At 37.8% G+C, this 22,103-nt stretch overlaps 1 protein-coding gene across 1 annotated transcript in view; it reads left to right on the top strand.

The window, feature by feature from the left end:
* Positions 1-22,103, top strand: part of SLC35F2 (solute carrier family 35 member F2) — a 57,425-nt gene that overhangs the window by 15,196 nt on the left and 20,126 nt on the right. Inside the window, exons 2-3 of the mRNA XM_081281133.1 lie at positions 18,790-18,965; positions 21,161-21,288. Of these exons, the coding sequence (XP_081137259.1) occupies positions 18,790-18,965; positions 21,161-21,288 (304 nt within the window). The remainder of the gene's footprint in view (positions 1-18,789; positions 18,966-21,160; positions 21,289-22,103) is intronic.

Raw genomic sequence — 22,103 nt, forward strand, 5'->3', positions numbered from 1 at the left:
AAACAAGTTAGCCCAAGGATTCAAAGTGAGGAGTGAGGAGAAGTCTTCGAATGTTATAATACTGTTTTCTCCTGGTCCCTTTACTTTGCTAGTTTTTTTTTTTTTAACAAAGATTTAAAAAATAGATTTCTCCTTGTTAAAAAACTTGGTTCACATAAAATGGATAAAGAAGACTTACCAGATTCTGTGGTTCTTTAAGATGCAGTCAGGTAATTTGATCCATTCATCAGTGCATCCAAGTCATTGATCTCCTACCCCTTCTACTAGTATCCTTCAACTCTAAGCCTTCTCTTTTTTTTGGAAGTGGGGTGTTACTGAGGTATGAACTCAGGGGCATTTGACCACTGAGGCACATCCCCAGCCCTATTTGTATTTTATTTAGAGACAGAGTTTCACTGAGTTGCTTAGCACCTCGCTTTTGCTGAGGCTGGCTTTGAACTCCCAATCCTCCTACCTCAGCCTCCCGAGCCACTGAGATTTCAGGCAGGAGCCACCACTCCCAGCTCTAAGCCTGCACATTCAGAACAGAATGAAACAGTTCCAGGAACTAACAGTGTTGGGAAAGCCAAAGTTTGAAGATTGTTTTCATTGAGAACATCCTGAATTACAACTAAAGTGACTGGATGTAATTCAGTGGGTTTCTTGCAGGATCTAGACCCACACTAGGCTTGCTCTTCTCTGCACTTTTGTTATGTTGAGAAAAATGCTGTAAGACTGGTTCACTGTATTCCCCTCTTCTAGTCTAAGAAATACAGTATGATATATTGTGAAGATTAGTAGAGGAAAAAAATTACTGAAATCAGGGATATCTTACTACATTATTCTGTAATCACAAATATAAGAAAATGTATTTGGCCTAACAAAATGTGTGGGGTCATTTTTTAGAAAAGCTTGCCTTGTTACTTCATTAGATGCTGGACTATGTGAATATGCTTCTTGAGTTGTAGATAAGGCTGACATCTCGATCTCAGGATTCCTGTTCCTTGTTGGAATTCCTGTTCCTTGTTTGGAACATCAGTTAGTTCACTTGAGGGTGACCAGGCTCTGGAGAAAGTTCTTGGGCTATTCAGACTTACATTTATACTTGAAAACAATTACTAATGTACTAATTAATGAGAATCGATCCTGTTAAATTTGAAGCTGGTCATAATAGGATCCTTCCAAATGAAAAACCAACATAAGAAATGTAAGATCTGACACATACACATGCACACACACACACACACACACGCACACACACGTGAAATATGAGATCTGAAGTTTCTTGGTAAATCTAGAACAAGGACAAAATAAATGATATGACCTCCTCACTCCGAAACCTTTTCTTCTACTCTTGATATCTGTCTTCCAAGAAGATGAGAAGTATTGGTAGCGGAAAAGGACTCCATGACTCAAAGAGAAGTCCCCCCCCACTTTTCTTTTTAAATTCATATTACCCAGCATATCAGATCACTATCACTCTGTCCCATTTCACTATACACTATGACTTATTTTACATTTTATTTTTAATTTATTTTTATGATGCTGGGGATTGATTCCAGGGCCTGGCCCATGCTAGGTAAGCTCCCCACCACTGAGCTCTACCACAACCCCCTGCATTTTTAAGTTGAATGCTTTCTAATAGTCATGTATGGGTTGGCACATTTCTAAATTACACTGTGGAATGGTTTCTTTTTATAATCCATTATAATTTCTATTTATAATCCATTTGCTATAGATGGACTAATGGGCCTTCAGAAAGGCCAGCTTTCTCTGCTGGTCTTTTCTTAACCTTTGCAGCAATTCAGCCCATACTAATTCACATACAGGATGAACAGAGATGAACGTAACATAGTGTCTGCCTTCCAGGAGCCTACTTCTTTACTTGGGGAGCCAAACACACATAGTAAGGAGAATTATGTGAGATACTTTATAGTGGATCAGCAGTTTTCATGTTTTTCCTTCATCATAAACCCAATTTGTTCATTTTTTTTTGCCAGAAATCCTGTTTTTTAAAAAAATTTAACATTTCGCTCCCATAATTGCATTTGTTAAGTACTAATGAATTAATGTTTCCCTCTGTCTCTTAACTAATCAGAAACTAGAACTTCTCATTAGCAAAAGAAAATGAGTATTACCACACTTGTTGGTATAATTATAGCTGACAGCAAATATATGCGATGCTTTGGTGTGTCTGAAAAACCTTACCATTGAAATGTTTCCTTTAAATTTTTTTTTTTTTTATTGTGGGAATGTTGAAATAAAAGTAGAGGCTGTTCCCTCTGATGTACTCATCACCTAGTTTCAATAAATGTCAGTAACTCATCTCGTGCCTTTTATACCTCTGCACTTCCTCCTTCCTTGATGGTCTTAAAGTAAATCTAGGTATCAGATAATATTATGCATAAGTATTTCCATATTCATTTCTTAAAGACAAAGACTTAAAGATATAATCATAATCCTGCTATCTCATTTAAAAATTAACGATAATTCCTTAATAGCAAATAGCCAGTTCATATTCAAATTTCAGCTGTCTTTCGTTTTGTGGTACTGGGGATTGCATCCATCACCCACCCCACACTGCCCTGCACTTTTTTTGAGGCATACTCTTGGTCTTGCTGAATAGCTGAGGCTGGCCTTGAATTTATAATCCTGTTTCAGCCTCCCATGTAATTGGGATTACAGGCCTGTTCCATCATGCCTCTGGCTCATATATTTTTTTTAATGGTTTGTTAAGTCAAGGTGCAAGTAAGCTCCACAAATTGCAGTGGATTGTATTACCTATATATTTTTCTCTCTGGAGGCTTCCTCCTTCACTTTTTTTGCTCTTGGTGTATTTTTGAAGAAACATTTTTTTTTTTTTTTTGTTATACAGAGTTTTCTATATTATGGTTTTTGTTGATTGTGCCATTCTGGTGGATTGACGGTACTTCTTTCTTTTTCACATTTTTAAATTGGTTCATTATAGTTGTACATAATGATGCGATTTTTTGCTGCATTTTCATATATGCACACAATATAACAATATAATTTGGCCAGTTTCACTCCCCAGACCTTCCCTGCTCTGTCTCTTCCCTCCAACCCCTGGTCCCTTTGTTCTACTGATCTTTGATTTATGTGAGATCTGCGAACTTTCTTTTCCCTTTTCCTCTCTAACTTCTGCATATGAGAGAAAACATGCAACCCTTGACCTTTTGAGTTTGGCTTATTTCACTTAACATAGTGGTCTCTAGTTCCATTCATTTTCCTGGAAATAACATAATTTCATTTTTCTTTATGGCTGAATAAAACTCATTGTGTATCTATAGCACACTGTCTTTATCCATTCCTCTGTTGATGGACACCTATGTTGGTTCCATAGTTAGGCTATTTTGAATTGTGCTGCTATAAACATGAGTATACACATGTCACTGTAGTATGCTGACTTTAATTCTTTGGGATAAATACTGAGGAGTTGGTATAGCTGGGTCATATGGTGATTCTTTTGAGGAGCTTTCAGACTGATTTCCATAGTGATTGTACTAATAGTGTAGAGTGTCTATTTTTTCTTCATATCCTCTCCCTCATTTATTCCTCTCTGTATTCTTGATGACTGCCATTCTGACTGGTATGAAATAAAGTCTGTGTAATTTCGATTTGCATTTTTCTAATTGCTAATGGTGTTGAACTTTTTTTCATATGCTTTTTGGTCCTTTTTATTTCTTATTTTTAAGAATCTCTTTAATTCACTTGCCCATTTATTAATTGGGTAATTTATTTATTTATTTATTTTTTTTTTGGTGTAAAGTTTTTTGAGTTCTTTATATATTTTAGATTTAATCCTCTGTCAGAGGAGTACTAGCAAAGATTTTCTCCCATTCTGTAGAGTCTTTCTTCACATTCCTAATTGTTTCCTTTGCTGTGCAGAAGCTTTTTAATTTGATGCCATCCCATTTATTAACTCTTGGCATTATTTCCTGAGCCTCAGAGGTCCTATTAAGTAAGTCTTCGCCTGTGTCTATATGATGGAGTGTTGACCCAATGTTTTCTTCTAAGAATTGTATAGTTTCTGGTCTAATTCCTAGGTCTTTGATCCATTTTGAGTTGATTTTTGTGCAGGGTGAGAGATAAGGGTCTAGTTTCATTCTTCTACATATGAATAACCAGTTTTCCCGGTACTATTTGTTAAAAAAGCTGTTTTTTTCTGTGATTTATATTTTTGAAACAGTACTTTTTTCTTAGAATAAATATTTGCCCCCTCACTACTGGGATTAAACCCAGTACTGATTCAACCCAGATTGAATGTATTGAATTCAGAATATATCAACTGATCTATATTCCCAGCCCATTTCATTTTTATTTTGAGACACGGTCTTGTTAAATTGCCCAGATTGACCTCAAACTTGTGGTCCTCCTGCCTCAGCCTCTGAGTCACTGGAATTACAGACGTGTGTGCCTGGCTAATTCCTGAATTCTTTGGCAGCAAAGTCATAGATACTGTAGTACTACAGTAGTCATCTACATTCATAATTGAAGGAATTGTTAAATTTTCAGATCATGTTACTGAAAATCAGGATGTATTTTTCTCCTAATGAAGTATACGTTCCCCAGACTATTTTCATGGGCTTGGCTCATGCATGCCAGGTAAAAGCACTTGTGATTATATTATTAGTGAGAATATTTCACAGGTATTGTATACTGCCATTAGGAAGCACTTAGGGTTTGCTTTCTCTTTTTGTTATGTTAGTAGCTATTGACATTTATTATCCAAACCCATTTTTAAAAAATTAAGACATAAAGTGATATTTTATTTCTATCATTTCATAAGAATATTTCTACAAAGATTAAACTCGCTTTCATCAACTCTTTGAAATGTACAGAAAAAGGCAGGATAAATGTTTCATCTTTCCCTTAATTTACTATTACTTATTTATTTATTAAGGGTACTGTAGACTTTTAACCCAGGGGTAATTTACCACTGAACTACACCCCCAATCCTTTTTATTTTTCATTTAGAGATAGGGTATCACTAAGTTGCTTAGGGCCTTGCTAAATTGCTGAAGCTGGCCTTGGACTTGTGATCCTCCTACCTCAGCCTCCCACTTGGCTGAGATAAAAGGCTTGTGCCTCCACACCCTTTACCACCACGCTTGGCTTATTTACTAGCTTTTAAAATAACGAATTGGTTCTTTAGCATTTTCCGAATTCCAGTGAGTTTTTTTTTTTTTAAGTATTGCTATTATTAACTAGTGGATTTAAACATATTTGAGGTGTGTGAGTCCATTGCAGTTATTCTTATCATACTCAGAATATCTTTTTGTCATGTATTTGGTAGTTTTCTTGTGCTTTGGTATTGATGGTCCAGGCTTGTTTTGTCACATTTCCTGCCCTAGGTCTGAAATCAGCTATTCTCAAAGAACCCTACCTCTTTTTAGTGGGAGGTAGTACTTGGTCACCATAATATGGGTTCTATGGGTGTTCATAAGTCAGTGGGTAGGTGTTTGTTTCAGGGCTTTTCAGTGGACAGAGGTGGGAAATATGAATAATCATAGAATATCTCATTAGTTAATTCTAACTTTTAAGTTCAGAATTTAGGGTCTTAACCCAACCTCGTCAGTCTTAAATCTTCATCTCCTTTTTCCTTAACATTGGTACATCCATGTAATTTCTTATTTGTTTTATTCCACAGTATTCACGCACAGTCTCATAATAATAGGAACACAATTGCCAAACAGTTTAAGATGTCTTACTGTTCTTTTTGTTCCTATGGTGTATATTTCTGTTAGGAATGTACTGTTAAATTAGCATATGTTAAAGTCACTTGAAATAATTCCCCTGTTTTTTTTTTTTTTTTCTGTACCTGAGACTGAACCCAGGGGTGTTTAGCCACTGAGCCACATCCTCAGCCCTTTTAAAATATTTTAGCTTAGAGACAGGGTCTCACTGAGTAGCTTAGGGCCTTACTAAATTGCTGAGGCTGGCTTTGAACTCTTGATTACAGGCCTGTGCCACTGCAGCTGGCCTCCGTTTGGTTTTGCCACCAATTTAAAACATCAAATTCATTTTTAATTTAAGTTTTTAGTTAGATGTACCTTAAAAGTTTATTTTAGATAATTATATTGTTTTATAGTCTTTACATGGTTCCAAAGACAAATCTAGAAAACAAGATATATTTAGATATCTTTTACTTTGTTCCCTTACAACCCTATGAATAACTTTTAACTTTTAAATTCTAATTTTTTAATTATAAAATATTAATAAGCCAGGTGTGGTGTGGTGTTGCACGCCCGCAATCCCAGTGGCTTGGGAGGCTGAGGCAGGAGGAGTGCGAGTTCAAAGCCAGCCTTAGCAAAATCGAGGTGCCAAACAACTCAGTGAGACCCTGTCTCTAAATAAAAAGAAAACAGGGCTGGGGATGTGGCTCAGTGGTTCAGTGCCCCTGAGTTCAATCTCCAGTACTCCCTCCCACCTCCAAAAAAATAATAAGCCAGGTGTGGTGACACATGCCTGTAATCCCAGAGACTCTGAAGCCTGAGGCAGGAGCACAATTTTGAGACCAGCCTCAGTAACTTAGTGAGTTCCTAAGCAACTTAGTTAGACTGTCTCAAAATAAAAAATAAATAAATAAATAAAAGGTGGGTGGGCTGGGTTTGTGGCTCAGAGGTAGAACACTTACCTACCATGTGTGAGGCACTGGGTTCAATCCTCAGCACCATGTAAAAAAAATAAAATAAAGATATGTGTCTACCTATAACTAAAAAATAAATATTTTTAAAAATAAAAATATAAATAAAAAGGGATAGGGATGTGGTTCAGTGGTAAAACATCCTGGAGCTCAGTCCCCAGAACCAAAATAAGTAAATAAATACATAAATACAAAACTAGTAATGAATTATAGACAAAAATTAGTATTCTGTTTCCACTGTGCCCCACATTTGCTTCTTTTATTTAAGTGCACCTGGCAGTTACTTTATAGCAGCCTATAGAAATTTTTGCCTTTTTTCTTTTCTTTTGCCCTGTTTCATAGCTGTACAGTACTGCTCTGTGTTTACTACTCCAGTCCCTTGTTGGACATTTAGGTTTCTTCTTTAGTCTTGCTATTACAGTGTTGCAGTTAATAGCTTTGTATATATACCTTTTTGTATTTTTGATGACATAGCTTTGGGATGGGTTCCTAGAGATAAAATAGCTCAAGTTGCCAAAAATTGCCACTCCCTCCCTTTCGATAGAGATTGTTTCATTTTGCATTCTTACCAGCAATGGTCAGAAGTAATTTTAGACTTCTTGAAGTTTTATAAAGATCCCCAACAGAACAAGGATTGCTGTCACTTCTTTCAAAGGGTTCTGGGTCTGAGGTCTCTCAACCTCAGAATTGGAAACATTGCTGTAAAGCCTTGCTAAATCAAAGTGTGGTCCAGGGACTGGCAACATAGGTATCACCTGTGCACTCATTTGAAATGCAGAATCTCAAGATTGTCTCCAAATGCATTGAGGCAGAAGTATGCAACTTAACAAGAGCTTTAGGTGATTCACATCACATTAACAATTGAGAGGTACTGGGCTAGAGCTGTGCTTTCTAGTACCAGAGCTAGTTGCCATCTGTAGTTATTTAAATAGAAATAAATAAAAATGAAATAAAGTGAAAAATTTAGTTTCTCATTCATACTAGCTACCTTTCAAATGCTCAATAGTTACTTCTTGAACATTCCCATTATTACAGTAACTTCTACTGCACAGTGCTCTTTTATAACTGCACCATTTAATTTGATACCAGTAGCCACATATGACTGTTTTAATTTACATTGTAGTTGAATAACATTAAAAATTCAGTTCCTCATCCACATTTTTTTTTTTACATTTTTTTTATTGGTTGTTCACAACATTACAAAGCTCTTGACATATTATATTTCATACATTAGATTGACATGGGTTATGAACTCCCAATTTTACCCCAAATGCAGATTGCAGAATCACGTCAGTTACACATCCACAATTTTACATAATGCCATATTAGTGACTGTTGTATTCTGCTACCTTTCCTATCCCCTACTATCCCCCCTCCCCTCCCCTCCCATCTTCTCTCTCTACCCCATCTACTGTAATTCATTTCTCTCTTTGTTTATTTTCCCATTCCCCTCACAACCTCTTATATGTAATTTTGTTTAGCAATGAGTGTCTCCCTTCATTTCCATGCAATTTCCCTTTTCTCTCCCTTTCCCTCCCATCTCAAGTCTCTGTTTAATGTTACTCTTTTCTTCCTACTCTTCCTCCCTGCTCTGTTCATACTTGCTCTCATTATATCAAAGAAGACATTTGGTATCTGTTTTTTAGGGTTTGGCTAGCTTCACTAAACATAATCTGCTCTAATGCCATCCATTTCCCTGAAAATTCTATGATTTTGTCATTTTTTATTGCTGCATAGTACTCCATTGTCCTCATCCACATTTTAAGAGTTCATTAGCTACACATGGCTACAGAGCAATGTATTTGATGGTACATGTATTAGTCCATTTTGTGTCGCTAGAGCAAAATCTCTGAGACTGTGTACCTTTAAAGAAAACAAACTTATTTGACTCACTATTTCTGGTGGTTGGAAGGTCCAACCAGCATCCTGATGGGATTCCCCTATGTCACAACATGGTGGAGAAATGGAAAGGGAACCAGCTGTGTGCAGAAAGGGGAGAGTAGCCGCATGGTGAGACAGGAAGCCAGAGAGGTTTAGGGGAGGTTCGAGGCTTATTTATAACAGTCCTCTCTGGGAGAATGCACTTCCATGAGAAAAGCATCAATTCCTCTCAAAAACTTAATCACCTCCCAAGAGGCTCCACCTCTTAGAGTTTGTACCACCTTTCAACATCACCACATTTGGGACCAAGATTCTGGCACATGAAACTTTAGGAGACACACTCAGACCATATACAAACCATACCAGTGCACATATGAAATATTTTCATCATTAAAATTCTACTTGGCAGGTTACTGAAAGGATGGGCAAGGCAGAGGAAGGAAGGAAATAAAATTCAATGAGTGCATAAGGTGGGTGGGTGGTATAATATCCATTTAAAATAACAAGAACAACTATAATTTTAAAAGAATTTTAAAAGGGTAGAGTTAGGTTCTCTGTTTTGAAGTCTAGGATTCTTTGGTATATTTGGAAGGCATATTCCTTTGAAGGCCACATCTCAGGAGCAATTACCCTCAGACTTCTAGAACAAGGCTTGATGCAAACCACCATTTTCACTTGCCTATACCTGTTTCTGTTCTCGTTCATGTTTCAAATTTAAATCTAGATCTCATTTATTTTTAAAAGTTATTTTATTTTATTTATTTACTTTTTGGGTGCCGGGGATTGAATCCCGTAGTGCTTTATCCCTGAGCTACATCTCTAGCCTGCAGAGATGGAAACAAAACAGGTCATTGAGGCTTCTTTTCACTATGTAAAGAAAAAACTATTTATAATTAATTTTGAGCTTGTTTCCAATATTATTTAAAATGTTCTAGAAAACAACTGGATAATTTATGTGTGCTAAGTGTAAGGGCTTGGCCTAAATGAATATTTCTTTATGGATATGTGATAAAATTTCTATAGATGTTATGGAAATTATTATTCTTTACCAGATATTTATAGGTGGTAGATGTGATGGATTTAAAAAAATTATCCAAAGTAGCTGTGCTTTATAGAAGTCTTTAATATTAAATCCTACCTTTATCAGACCATGTGCAACCTAGCAGCAGATTTATTGAGACATAATGTGAAGGAAATATGTGATCTGCATCCAAACAATGCATTTTATCAATCATTTGGATGTTTCTCTCTCTCGCTCTCTTTTTTTAATATATTGAGGGAGTTGAACCCAGGGTACTTTATCACTGAGCTGTATTCCCAGGCCTTTTATTTTTTATTTTGAAACAGGGTTTCACTAAGTTGCTGAGGCTGGCCTTGAACTTGTGATCTTCCTGCCTCAGTCCTCCAAGTCACTGGGATTCCACGTGTGTGCCCCTGTGCCCAGCTTGGAACTCTTTTCTTTTCCCCCCATCAAATAAAAAGGAGAGAATAATTTGATGGTTTCCTATCTTGATTGAATCTTAGACTCATCTAGGAGGCTTTTAAAATAGGCTGCTATTTTAGACACTGCATCCTGAGAATTTGATTCTGTTGTTCTGAGCTGGGGTCTTGATGTCCAAGTAGAGGACTTCTCATCTGACTTGAAGTTGCACATGAACAAGTGCTAAAGAAATGAATGAACTCCATCATTGTGTATCATGTATATATTATGTCCAACTAGTGTTTGATTTAGGCAGAAATCAAGATTGTAGCCTTTCCTGTGTTCTTGAATCTTCCTGGAAATCATTCGTCTTTCTAGTCTCTAATCAAGTATCTCCTCTCTGAACCTTCTCTAGGAGATCTTGACCCTTTTCGTCTTAGCTGCAAGCACTGCTTTTATTTTTAACTTTCCCATTTTATTGTCCTTCTGTGTTGTTAGGTCTGACTCTTTATCTAGACAGAAACTCCTTAAGATGTTCAACAATGGTAAATATCCCTCCCTGTGTGCCAGACACTGTGTTAGTCATAGAGGATGTAGGGTCCCTGTTCTCTTGGAGCTTAGGGTCTTAGTGGAAGAAGAGCCATCGGCCCACAGTGTGAGGCCCAGATTTGGGCTGGGGAGAAGAGAGAGGGTCTGGACTGGGAAATATGTGGGTCTTTTATTTTTTTTATGTTAATGACTTTTAAAAAATATCTTTATTTTTTTTAATGTGGTGCTGAGGATCAAACCCAGTGCCTCAGGGATGCGAGGCAAGTGCTCTCATTCTGAGCCACAATCCCAGCCCCATATGTGGGTCTTTTAAATTCTAAATTCCTGGTGGGTGACAATTCATATAATATACATATATTAACATTCAATATATGACTGAAGAATTTACTGAAGGAGTAAGTGCATAAAAGAGGATATGGTTTCATTGGAAAGCATATGCATGAGTATGTGCTTTGGAGTAGAAGGGATATTAAGTTACGTACTTTAGGTTTTCTGGAAGAAAGAAGGGGGAAATAAAGTGCTGTAAAGATTGGGAATGTAGCTCAGTGGTAGAGCACTTGCCTAGTGTGCGGAGGTTAGGTCCCCAGCACTACATACAGTCTTCTTCTTATTTTTTTTTTTCATTCCGTAAATTCTTAGGTTCTTATCCAAACAATAAAGTGGTTGGAAGTGGCCTTACTCACATCTTTCCTACCTGTCTTCTGCTGCTGCTTCCAGTGATCCATAGCTCTTTTGTTTGCTGTGCTTTCTGGTGGCCTGGCTCCCACAGCATGATGCTGCCTTGGGAAATATATCTTACAGTTGGACCATATCCTGCCATTGAAGTTCACTTCAGTGAAGGTTCCGTTTGAAAAACCATGACAGGATATATCCCATGGTCAGATGCACGTTGATTCTGGCAGCTTCCCTCAGACAGGAACAGGTTTTGTTCTGGTGTAGTGTCCCTCTGTTCAGAATTCACCCAAATTAGGACCTCATGGTAAAATGTAAATATGAATGTTAGGTTATAAGCAACAAAATGTGTTTTGAAGCTGCTGTGTCTTTCATTACAAGTCTGAGTGTTTCCCTCTTTTTTCTTTAATTTCCATCCCCTCCAGGTTCTCCCTCTCTCTTGCTTGTATGCCCTCTCTTTTTCCCTCTCACTTGCTCACTTGATCTTGCTCTCTCTCTCTCCTGCTCTTCCATTATAGATGAGGTCATTATGATTTGGAGCCAAGAGAAGTGCATTCCTGTAACTTTAAATCTCCATACTCAATTTGTGACTCTTCTTTTTTTTCTAGAAGATGGTATACTTTATAGTTGGAGGACAGCTTGCTTAATTGCACTATTTTAGAATGCAAATATGAGCTTACTGGAGAAATTCTGTCGGTTTGTGAATAGGACTTAGTGATGCCACACTTCTTTTTCTCACTTATTTCGAATTTATAATTGTTTTCAGGTCCATTATGGGATGTGAAAAATAGTCTGAATATGATTAGGTTATCAGCCACTTGATTAGATTTCCTGTGCCTTATCGTTTGGAAATCTATCTCCCCCATTATACACAGGGAAGCAGTGTTACTGAGGGGAGGGGAGAGACCAGGGGTGGCTCGCTCTTTCTTGACAGCAATGTGAGGTGCCAAGAATGTTTCGGAAAAGAGGTTTTCTGATATGGGCTGTGTTATGGAATCACAACAGAGAGGTTCAGGCCGCTGGGGAGAGAGACATGAGGAAGGAGATTGAGGAGAAATGATGCAAAGAGGAGGAAGATACCCACTGTGAGGGATGACTTCACCTATTATCTCAAGACCATGTGCTGTAGGAGGCACAGCAGATGTTTAATGGTCAGGAGATTTGGGCATTGCATTTTTTTCCCTGTCTGTCCTTAGGCAGAATGAATCCCTCCTGTGGGTCCCAGTCTCCTCAATTTAAAGAGGTGGGCATTAGTACCAAAGTTTGATAATTCTAAGATTTTCTTTCTGGGGAGGAGAGGAATTTTCCCTAACTCCCCAACCCTCTTAAAGGGAATTTGAATCTTCTGATTAGTTCAAAACAAAACAAAACAAAACTGATTTCTTTTGCCCTTGGCTAACTGGGTGAGCTTCTGAACCATTCTGAGCTTCGTTTTGTCCATCTGTAGCATGAGCATGATGATACTTCTCTCGGGGTTATGGTGAGAATTGTGTTGGGAGTGTGTGCTACGGTTATACTCACTGCACAATGAGATATTGGGAGAATGAGAAATTGGGATAATTCCCTTTGCCACGCACCCTGTCCTTCATGCTTACCAAGGGGAATATGTGGCTGGGAGGAAGGACACTAACGAATGAACACATAATGAATGACAGTAATGAATGAACTGTTCATCCTTTGGCTTTGTCTCCTTATTCCTTCAGACCCTGAGTGCACTATACAGGACCAAGTGGTGCATTTCTTTTGTCTAGGATAGACCCATTACAGCCCGAGATCAAGGCCAACAGGCCCCTTTAGTAAGAAGTGAGCACAAAAGAAAGAGGCAGCAACCTCGGGATCTGGGTTACCACTTTAGCCTGTGGCTACAGCATGCCTAAGAAAGTACCTCCCCTCCAAGAGCATGTCCTTAATATTTTGCTCATCTTGGTGAATTGTTTTTTCAATAGCTTAGTCTTTGGATTTGGAAAGTTTCTGACATCATTCCTTCCTCCTGAAAGGTGGAAGTTCCTTCCTTTTGGAATGGGCAGACTAAAACTACAGGGAAGAATATAACCCTTTGAACAGCAAAACTAGTAAAGTTGATGCTTATGCTCTAAGACCAATGACTCCACTCCAGATTAAATGATTGCTTTAAACTCTTAAGGCACAATAGAAAGTCATTATATTTTCAGTGCACTCTAAATTCACTGTTCCCAGAAGTAAAAGCAACTGACTGGAATCTCTCCAGATGCCTTAGATAGCCCCATCAGGCAGTCCTGAGTGCTAGGGAGATTACATTTTAAGTATATCTGTAATCCATTTGTACAGGTTTGTTAAAAACTAGAAAAATAGATATGTAAATCAGGAGACATACACTAGAATGTTTTTAGAGGCCTTGTTCACGAGAACAATAAAAAATTGGAAAACAATCTAAAAAATCTAATACTGGGAGAATGAATAAAATATGATATATTTGTACAGTGGAATACTACACAGTAGTGAAAAGGAAGGGATGATACTCTCAAACAATGTTGATCAAAATAGCAAGTTGCAGAAGTATACATATACAGTATAGTGCCATTTATATAAAATTTAAAAACAAACAAAAGCAATGATATTTGCTTAGGGATACTCATGGTAATAGAAATGCATGAGAATAATAAATATCACATTCTGGAAAGTAGTTACCTCTCAAGAGGGCTCAGAGATTGGGGAGAATGCAAGAGAGGTATGTTGATGTTGTTAATTTTTATTTCTTAAGCCACCTGGTAGCTACATGGTACATATTGATTGCATATAAGATAATTGATCTTATATCTGCAGGTTGTATAACTATAAATTCAACCAACCACATTTTGAAAATATTTGGGAAAAATTATGTCTGTACTGAAGACATACAGATTTCTTTTCTTGTCATTAATTCTTTAACAATACATACATTATAACACATACCTTACTTTTTTTTTCTTTTTGATGGTACTAAGAATCAAATCCAGCACATGCCAGGTTAGTGCTCTACCATTGAGCTATACCCTCAAGTCCCATATAAAGTACTTACGTTGTAGTAGGTATAATAAATACTCTAGAGGTGCTTTAAAATATACAGGAGAATGCTTTGGTTATATTTGAATACCACATCCTTTAATATACAGTATTGAGCATCTGTGGATTTTGATAAGTGTGGCAGATCCTAGAACTAGTCCCCCATGATACCTTTGTTATATTTTTAACAAAGGTATCATGTTAAAAATTAAACAATCTGTGAAGGAGTAGTGCAAGATGAGGCTGGAGAGCGAGGCACAGGTCTATCTCCAACTTGGTTCTTTCCCCAACTTCCAACTGCCTACTCGACATTTCTTCTTGGCTGTCTAGCAATTAAACAAAATCCAGTATGTCCAAAATAGAGTTATTTCCTTCTAAATGTGTCTTTTTCTCTTGCCTTTGGGATCTTGATTAAACATTGTTTTCTGGTCTAGGAATCCGGGTTTTGCTCTAGACTCTTTTGTCTCTGTTAACTTGTCTCTTTAATTGGTTTCTTTCTGTATTAGATAAGGTTTCGGGTGACATATTTGGAATGACAATGCTAAGGGTTGACAATGTATTCTTTTCTCTGTAAGATTTGTTTCAGTAATTTGCCATTCACCTTAAACAAGGTCAAAAAGAAGAAAAGTGAAGCTTGCTGGGTAAGACAACCCTAAGTACATTTGTAGAGCACCTACCATGTGCCAGGCCTTGGAGATGCAAAAATGAACAGGCACCCTCTGCCCTGAGAGGCTGGGTCTGCTGGGGATGGATGTCAAGAGTTCACCAGAGGGGCTGGTGTCATGGCTCAGCGGTAGAGCACTTGCCTAGCATGTGTGAGGCACTGGTTCGATTCTCAGCACCACATATAAATAAAGGTCCATCAACAACTAATAAAATATTTAAAAAAAAAAAAGAGTTCACCAGAGGAGGGCTGCAGCTTAGTGGCAGAGGATTTGCATAAAGCACATGGGAGGCCCTAGGTTTGATCCCTAGTGTCACACACACAAAAAAAAATTCACTAGTCTGACTCAGTAAGAAAAGGCATTCCCAGCAGAAGTGATATCAGATACCAAGGCACAGAGCCAGAAAACTGTGGCACATTCAGAGATTTCAAGTACATTGATGTAGGTACAGCACAGAGCATAAGGAAAAATGGCAACAGGTGAGGGTGGAAAAGTCAACCCAAAGCAGATCAAGAAGGGCTGAGGATGAAAAATGCTCTAATGTGAATGTCTTATCTTGCTGGTGTTGAGATCACTAAAATCTCCTAAATAGGAAGGAGGGGAGTGATCAGCAAGGCAGGAAGGGAGCATTCATTCACCAGGACACCAGCCCCTCTGGTGAACTCTTGACATCCATCCCCAGCAGACCCAGCCTCTCAGGGCAGAGGGTGCCTGTTCATTTTTGCATCTCCAAGGCCTGGCACATGGTGGGTGCTCTACAAATGTACTTAGGGTTGTCTTACCCAGCAAGCTTCACTTTTCTTCTTTTTGTCCTTGTTTGAAGTGAATGGCAAATTACTGAAACAAATTTTACAGAGAAAAGAATACATTGTCAACGATTAGATACTCTGTTTCCTCTTATTGCTTAGGAACTCTGGACAACAAGTACATGTTGAATGAAATAAAAGAAATGAACGAACAAGGAAAATATTTTAAAAAGTAAGACAGGGTGACAGTATAAAGTTCTGAAGCTAGAAGAAACACTAGAGAAAATAATTAGAGCTGGGTGGGGGGTTGCATCCCTATTAAGCCAGCTACTTGGGAGGCTGAGGTAAATTCAAGGCCAGCATGCCCAACTTAGCAAGACCCCTGTCTCAAAATTAAACAACAAAAAAATGTTGGGGATGTAGCTCACTGGTAGAGCATCCCAGAGTTCAAGCCCCAATACTGTAAAAGGAAGAAGAAAGCACACATCTAGTAATTTAACAGAAATTCATAAATCACTGCAGCAAGGCTGGACTCTATCAGGCTTTCTTGTGGCAGTTGGGTTGTTTTAGTAAAGCAAGACAATAGCTAGTTGTGTTTAAAAGATGGCTCCTGGGGACTGGGGTTGTGGCTCAGTGGTAGAGCACTTGCCTAGCATGTGTGAGGTTTGATTCTCAGCACTGAATATAAATAAATATATATATAATAAAGTCTATCAACAACTAAGAAAATATCTAAACAACAACAACCACAACAAAGTTGTCCCCTGGCACATAGTTTTAAAATTCTCTTTATTGGCTCTAAAGATGGTGGTAGGAGCTGCCTCACAGTCCAGGAAAAAAAAAAAAAAAAGAGGAATATGGTCATGATTAGAGGAAGGGGCAGCCCTACCAGTGGCTGATGGAAAGGCCCATCTCAGTGGCATTAAAGTATGTAGGGGGCACTTGTGGCTCCTGCAGTTTCTACTTTGCATTCTCAAATCCAAAGAGAACAATGCCTGGAGCTTTCAGCCTCACCAAAGAGCCCAGCCTACTAAGGTGACATCGAAACCAGAGGTGTTTTTTTTTTTTTTTAGTTGTAAATAGACACAATATCTTTGCTTTATTTATTTATTTTATGTGGTGCTGAGGACCGAACCCAGTACCTCACCCATGCGAGGCAAGGGCTCAACCACTAAGCTACAACTCCAGACCCCAAACCAGAGGGTTTAAAAGGAGTTTTAAAAAGCCATGACATAGTTTGCTGAAATAATCATGCACATCCTCAACACAGATGACATGGTGAAGAGTCTTAGAATGTCTGTGAAGACTTATTGGGTTATGCATAATTTCTCTGAAACGTTAAAAAGAAAAAAAAAGGAGAAATTCGTAAATCAGATTGGATCCCTAAGGCACCTCATCTCCCCTGTGAACTTTCCTGTGGCAGCTCTAACAGGAGAAGGTTGAAGTGCATCTTCAGTCTCAACGTGGCTCCCTAAAAGCAGACCAATTCCTAGATTCCACTATAGAGATTGTCCAATAATTGGTCTGTTTGGGGGGCCAGGAAACCAGAATTTTATCCTATTTGTTTGTTTTTTTGCGGTTGAAGATTGAATGCAGGACCTTGTGCATGCTAAAAATTCTCTCTGCCACCGGCTCCTTCCTGAGCCATAGGTACTTTTAAAACAGCTCTCCTGTTAATAGTAGTATGAGCCAGGGTGGAGAACCAGTGAGCTCTGAGGTTCACACGATAATGAATTCAAATTCTTATCTCTCTAAGTTCAAGGAAGCATTTCTATAGAGAATATTTTTGATAAAGGTTGTAGTGTTCTCAGCCCTGGTTCCTGACCCTTCCAAGAACTGCCTGTCTCCATCATCTCTTGATTTTCTTTCCTGTGGGTCTTAGGCTTTCAACCTTGCTGCCTTCTGTTGTTTACCTTCCAAACATGCTTAAGTTTCCCTGATCCTTGGCAAGACAATGAAAACCCTGTCCTCAACACTGCTGCCTATTCTTTGAACTCTTTGCCCATCCCTGTTCTCCTTCCTTTCATCATTTTTTGAAACAGCCGTCTGTTTGGTGCACTCAATTGTAGGTCTTCTGTTCCCTCGGCCCGTTGAAATCCACTTTGGATATTCCCACCAACAAAAAGTTTGCCTTCAAAAATCCAGCAGCTTCCAATGTACCAGTCATCCTGTTTCCTTAGCCATCCTGTCATTCTCTCCGCAGTTTCTGACACTCTGTATTGATGATCTCTTCCTTCTTAATGTGCTTTTTCTATCCTAACTTCTCTGACATGGCATTCTCAGAATTTCTTATCTTTTTCTGACCATTGCAAACTATTGGGAAAATAGGGAAGTGTATGTATATTTGGGCTGACAAGGACTGACAATCTATTTACATTCTTTCATTTAACAAATGAAAGAATTTATTTAGTGATTACAAAGGGCCAGTTATCTATGGCTACATAAGAAATTAGCATAATCTTCGTGGCTTAAAAACAACATGTATCTATTATCTTACTGTTTTTGTGGATCAGAAATCTGAGCACTGCTTAGCTATACTTTCTGCTTCAGGGTCTTTCACGAGGCTGCATCATGGTGTTGGCCTGGGCTGGACTCTAATCTGAAGATTCAGCTGGGAAAGGATGCACCACCAAGCACCAAACTTCTAATGTGCAGGCAACTTTGACAGTCGCTGCTTCTAGAAGGGCAGATGAAGAAACAGTCTTCAAAGAGTGAAAAGATGACAATGCTTACCGAACAGAGAGAATTTAACTAGAGTTAAAACTGAATTTAAAGAAGTCTCTCTCTCTCTCTCTCTCTCTCTCTGTCTCTCTCTCTTTCACACACACACACACACACACACACACACACACACACACACACACATTTCAAATAACATAACAGCTTAACTAAAGTGATCACTGATTGGATGGTCAATTAAATGGGGAACATGTCTTCATGAGACTGAGGAGGGGTCAGAAATGTAAAAGAGAATAAAAATGTAGCCTCTTAAAATCCAATAATTTAATTTTTATGCACATGAAGTAAGCAATAAAATGAAATAAGGAACTATTGCAAAAAATTTAATATTTCCCTTTGTGTTTATCGAGAGAGAGAGAGAGAGAGAGAGAGAGAGAGAGAGAGAGTGTGTGTGTGTGTGTTATGGATAAAACTTACTTGCAAGTTATTCTGATATCTTCTTTTATTTTCTAGGAATATTTTGAAAACCATTGCTCTGGGCCAGATGTTGTCCTTGTGTATATGTGGGACAGCCATCACCAGCCAGTATTTGACAGAAAAGTACCAAGTGAACACCCCCATGCTTCAGAGCTTTATCAACTATTGCTTACTGTTCCTAATTTATACAATGATGCTGGCATTTCAGTCAGGTAGGTCAAATGTGGAAATTACCTTTTCAATAAAATTATCTTCAAAAAGGTGTTCTGCTTTTAGACGCTTAAAAAATAAAACAGTGCAAAACCAAGAAAGAAAACAGTAGCATTAGTTATAAAAGTTATTAGAAAAAATGACACTTTTAAAGTCTGAAAGTAGTGACTAGAAATTTATGCATAACTCTCAGAAGTTGTTGATTAAAATCAAGTATGTAGCACCAGCTATTTGTAACAGGGTAGAAGTTGTAAAAAAAAAAAGGGTTTAAATGTTAGATTTCATTTTTTTTCTTCTTCTCTCCTCTGGTTAATAAAATTAAGAGCCAATATCAGAAACACTTGAAAAGTCAAGAACTTTACTTTCAAAATACCTAGTTCCAGCCAAGGGGAGAATGTTGCATACGCATGGATTACATGTGGATCAAGTCCATTTTGTGAGTGACAAAGATGAGAACTTGGCAAAGAATTAACATCATTATTGCTAGCACCATTAGAAAATTGTTGAATTATTGTTTCTAGCTAGTTACACAAAAATGGGAAAAGCTAGACATTTTTTTTTTTTTGTGGTGTTGGAAATCAGACCCAGGGTGTTGGTCACATGAGCTCCACCAGAGCCCCAGGCATCATTTTGATTGCTTAACTCGTTTGTTATATATGGACTCATGGAAGCCTCATAGCTCAGGTGTTATATTATCCTCATTTAACAGAAGAGGAAGCAGGTGTGTAGCACTTAGATCACTTGCTTTAGGTTATGTTGGTGGTAACTGGTAGAACCAGGAATTCAACCTAGGCAGCCTGTCCCAGATACCATGCTCCCATCACCTCTCTGTATTAGGGGCTGCTTGTTTTGCAGTCCTAAAGTCCTTCTCACAAGAAAAGAAGAACATGGTATTGCCAAATCAATTAAAAAAGATTCAGTTCAGGAGCATGAAGAAAATGGGCAACCCAGCTGACTAGGTTTCATCATATTTAAAATTACCAGTGTGGCATTTGTTAATCCACTTTTGAAATGAATCTTAGTGCATTGGTGGTATTCCTATGTGTCAGGATCATGACTTTTTTTTTTTTCTTAAAGAAAATAGAAACTAGTTGTGAGAGGGGAAAACATGTTTGGGAGTAGGGGAACACTACATTTGACAAGAGCTCTAGAAGTTGGAAGCAAAACCAGTACATGGTTTGCAGACATAGACCTTGCTCTTTTCTGGAAGCCCTGGACTTCAGGAAGTCAATGTGATTCATAAGTGCATCATGAGGTCCTCCTAAGGAATGCTTGTTGTGTGCTTTCCATGGATCTTACATCTAGGAAGACTTACTCTGTTTTCAGGATATTCCTGCCAATTGGATTTTAATGATGTTTATTTGGTTATTATTCTCATTGGTTTTATTTCTTTTTAAAAAAAATTTTTTTAGTTATACCTGAACACAATATATTTATTTTGTTTATTTAGTTTTATGTGGTGCTGAGGATCAAACCCAGTGCGTCACACGTGTGAGGCAAGTGCTCTGCCACTGAACCACAACCGCAACCCACTAGTTTTATTTCTTCATGGGTTATCTTACCATAAAGCTTCCCCTATACATGCCAACTCAATGTCTCCTGTGATGCTCGATTCTCCAAAGTATTGACTCTTTGTTAATATGAATAAACAAGATTTGGTGGAATAAAAGGTGTTTGTTTAGTTGTATGGCTGGGCCTTTTCCTAAGCTTATCACTGGCTTCCTTTCACTTAACAGTTCATCTTTTTCAAAAGAAAGACCACTTGCAGAGTTTCCTTTGAAGAAGCCCATGAATGGAGGTTAAATAACCAGTTAATTCACAGGAAAACATTTCATTTCCTAGAATAGTCTGTGGCTAGTCAGAAATAGTGACATCCATGCTCATCTGGATATTGTACTTCTTTGACAACAGGAAAGAAAATTTAACCACTTTTCTCTCAATTTCTTTCTGGTGTTTTCATTGACTACTTGTTCTATTGTGACACCTTAACTTGAGTATCATCTAGAAAAAATATGACTCTGCTAAGGTGGTGCAGGAGTTTGGATTCTGGGTAATGAAACTTAGGTGGGACCACTTTCAAAATACGCAATACCGAATACAGATCAGAGAGTCCTGGCTTGAACGCTCTGATCTCCAGATGAATATGTGTTTTATTATTTTCAAGTAACATGAACTAATCCAGCATTCTTTCAACCAGGCAGTGATAACCTTTTAGACATCTTGAAAAGGAAATGGTGGAAGTACATTCTGCTGGGACTGGCAGATGTGGAAGCGAATTACACGATCGTCAGAGCATACCAATACACCACTCTAACCAGTGTCCAGGTGAGAAGGAGCCTTCTGACCACGGTGGATTTTATAGCTTCAAGAGGAGAACATGTGCTTATGTGTGCTAACTGATTTTATTGAAATCTGTTCTCTTGAAAAAATAACCTAAACACAGGTGGATGATATCTGTTTTCCAATAGAGCACATGCAGTAATGAGTAATGTTGCCTGGAATTAGTAAAAAAAAAAAATGTATACATGTTAATCATTTCCTAAACCACTAATGCTAGAGCAGTTTAGAACAATTCCTACCAAAATAAGCACAAATATTTAGTTGGCAGTTGGTACTGTGATGTTGACAGGAGTTCTGTTTTATGCGTTGCTCAAACATGAAAGTGGATGTATCTTTATACTACAGAAAAGTTGGAGGTTTGCAAGCAAAGGAACCTATTGAAGGAGCCTATTAAACATCTTGGGGAGAGAGGGTAGCCAAAGGTAGAACTCTCATCCCTATTTCTTTATTAGTTTTATTCTTGCAGGGTTGAAAGAAAAATGCTCCTATATAGCATTAATTTCCAACTTTTTGGAGTTGAGGAAGACTTAATTTCAGTTGTTTAAATGTTAGTGGGAATGCTATGTATTAATACCAACTCATCATTACTAGCAACAAAATGTATATGGAGATGGAAGTGAAATGGACTCCATGTTTAAACTTCGAAGTTCTATGAATTTATACCTTTTTGATATATTACTTTTCTCACTATACAGTTTGTATTAGACCTACAAATTTTAGCAACTGTGGAAAAATTAAAGTGAAATTAAACTCATTTCACTGGAAAAGGTAAAGATTGACAAAAATCTATTTTTTCTATA

Source organism: Spermophilus citellus (genome assembly GCF_964194105.1).
Source record: "Spermophilus citellus genome assembly, chromosome: 2".
In the NCBI taxonomy this organism is placed as follows: domain Eukaryota; kingdom Metazoa; phylum Chordata; class Mammalia; order Rodentia; family Sciuridae; genus Spermophilus; species Spermophilus citellus.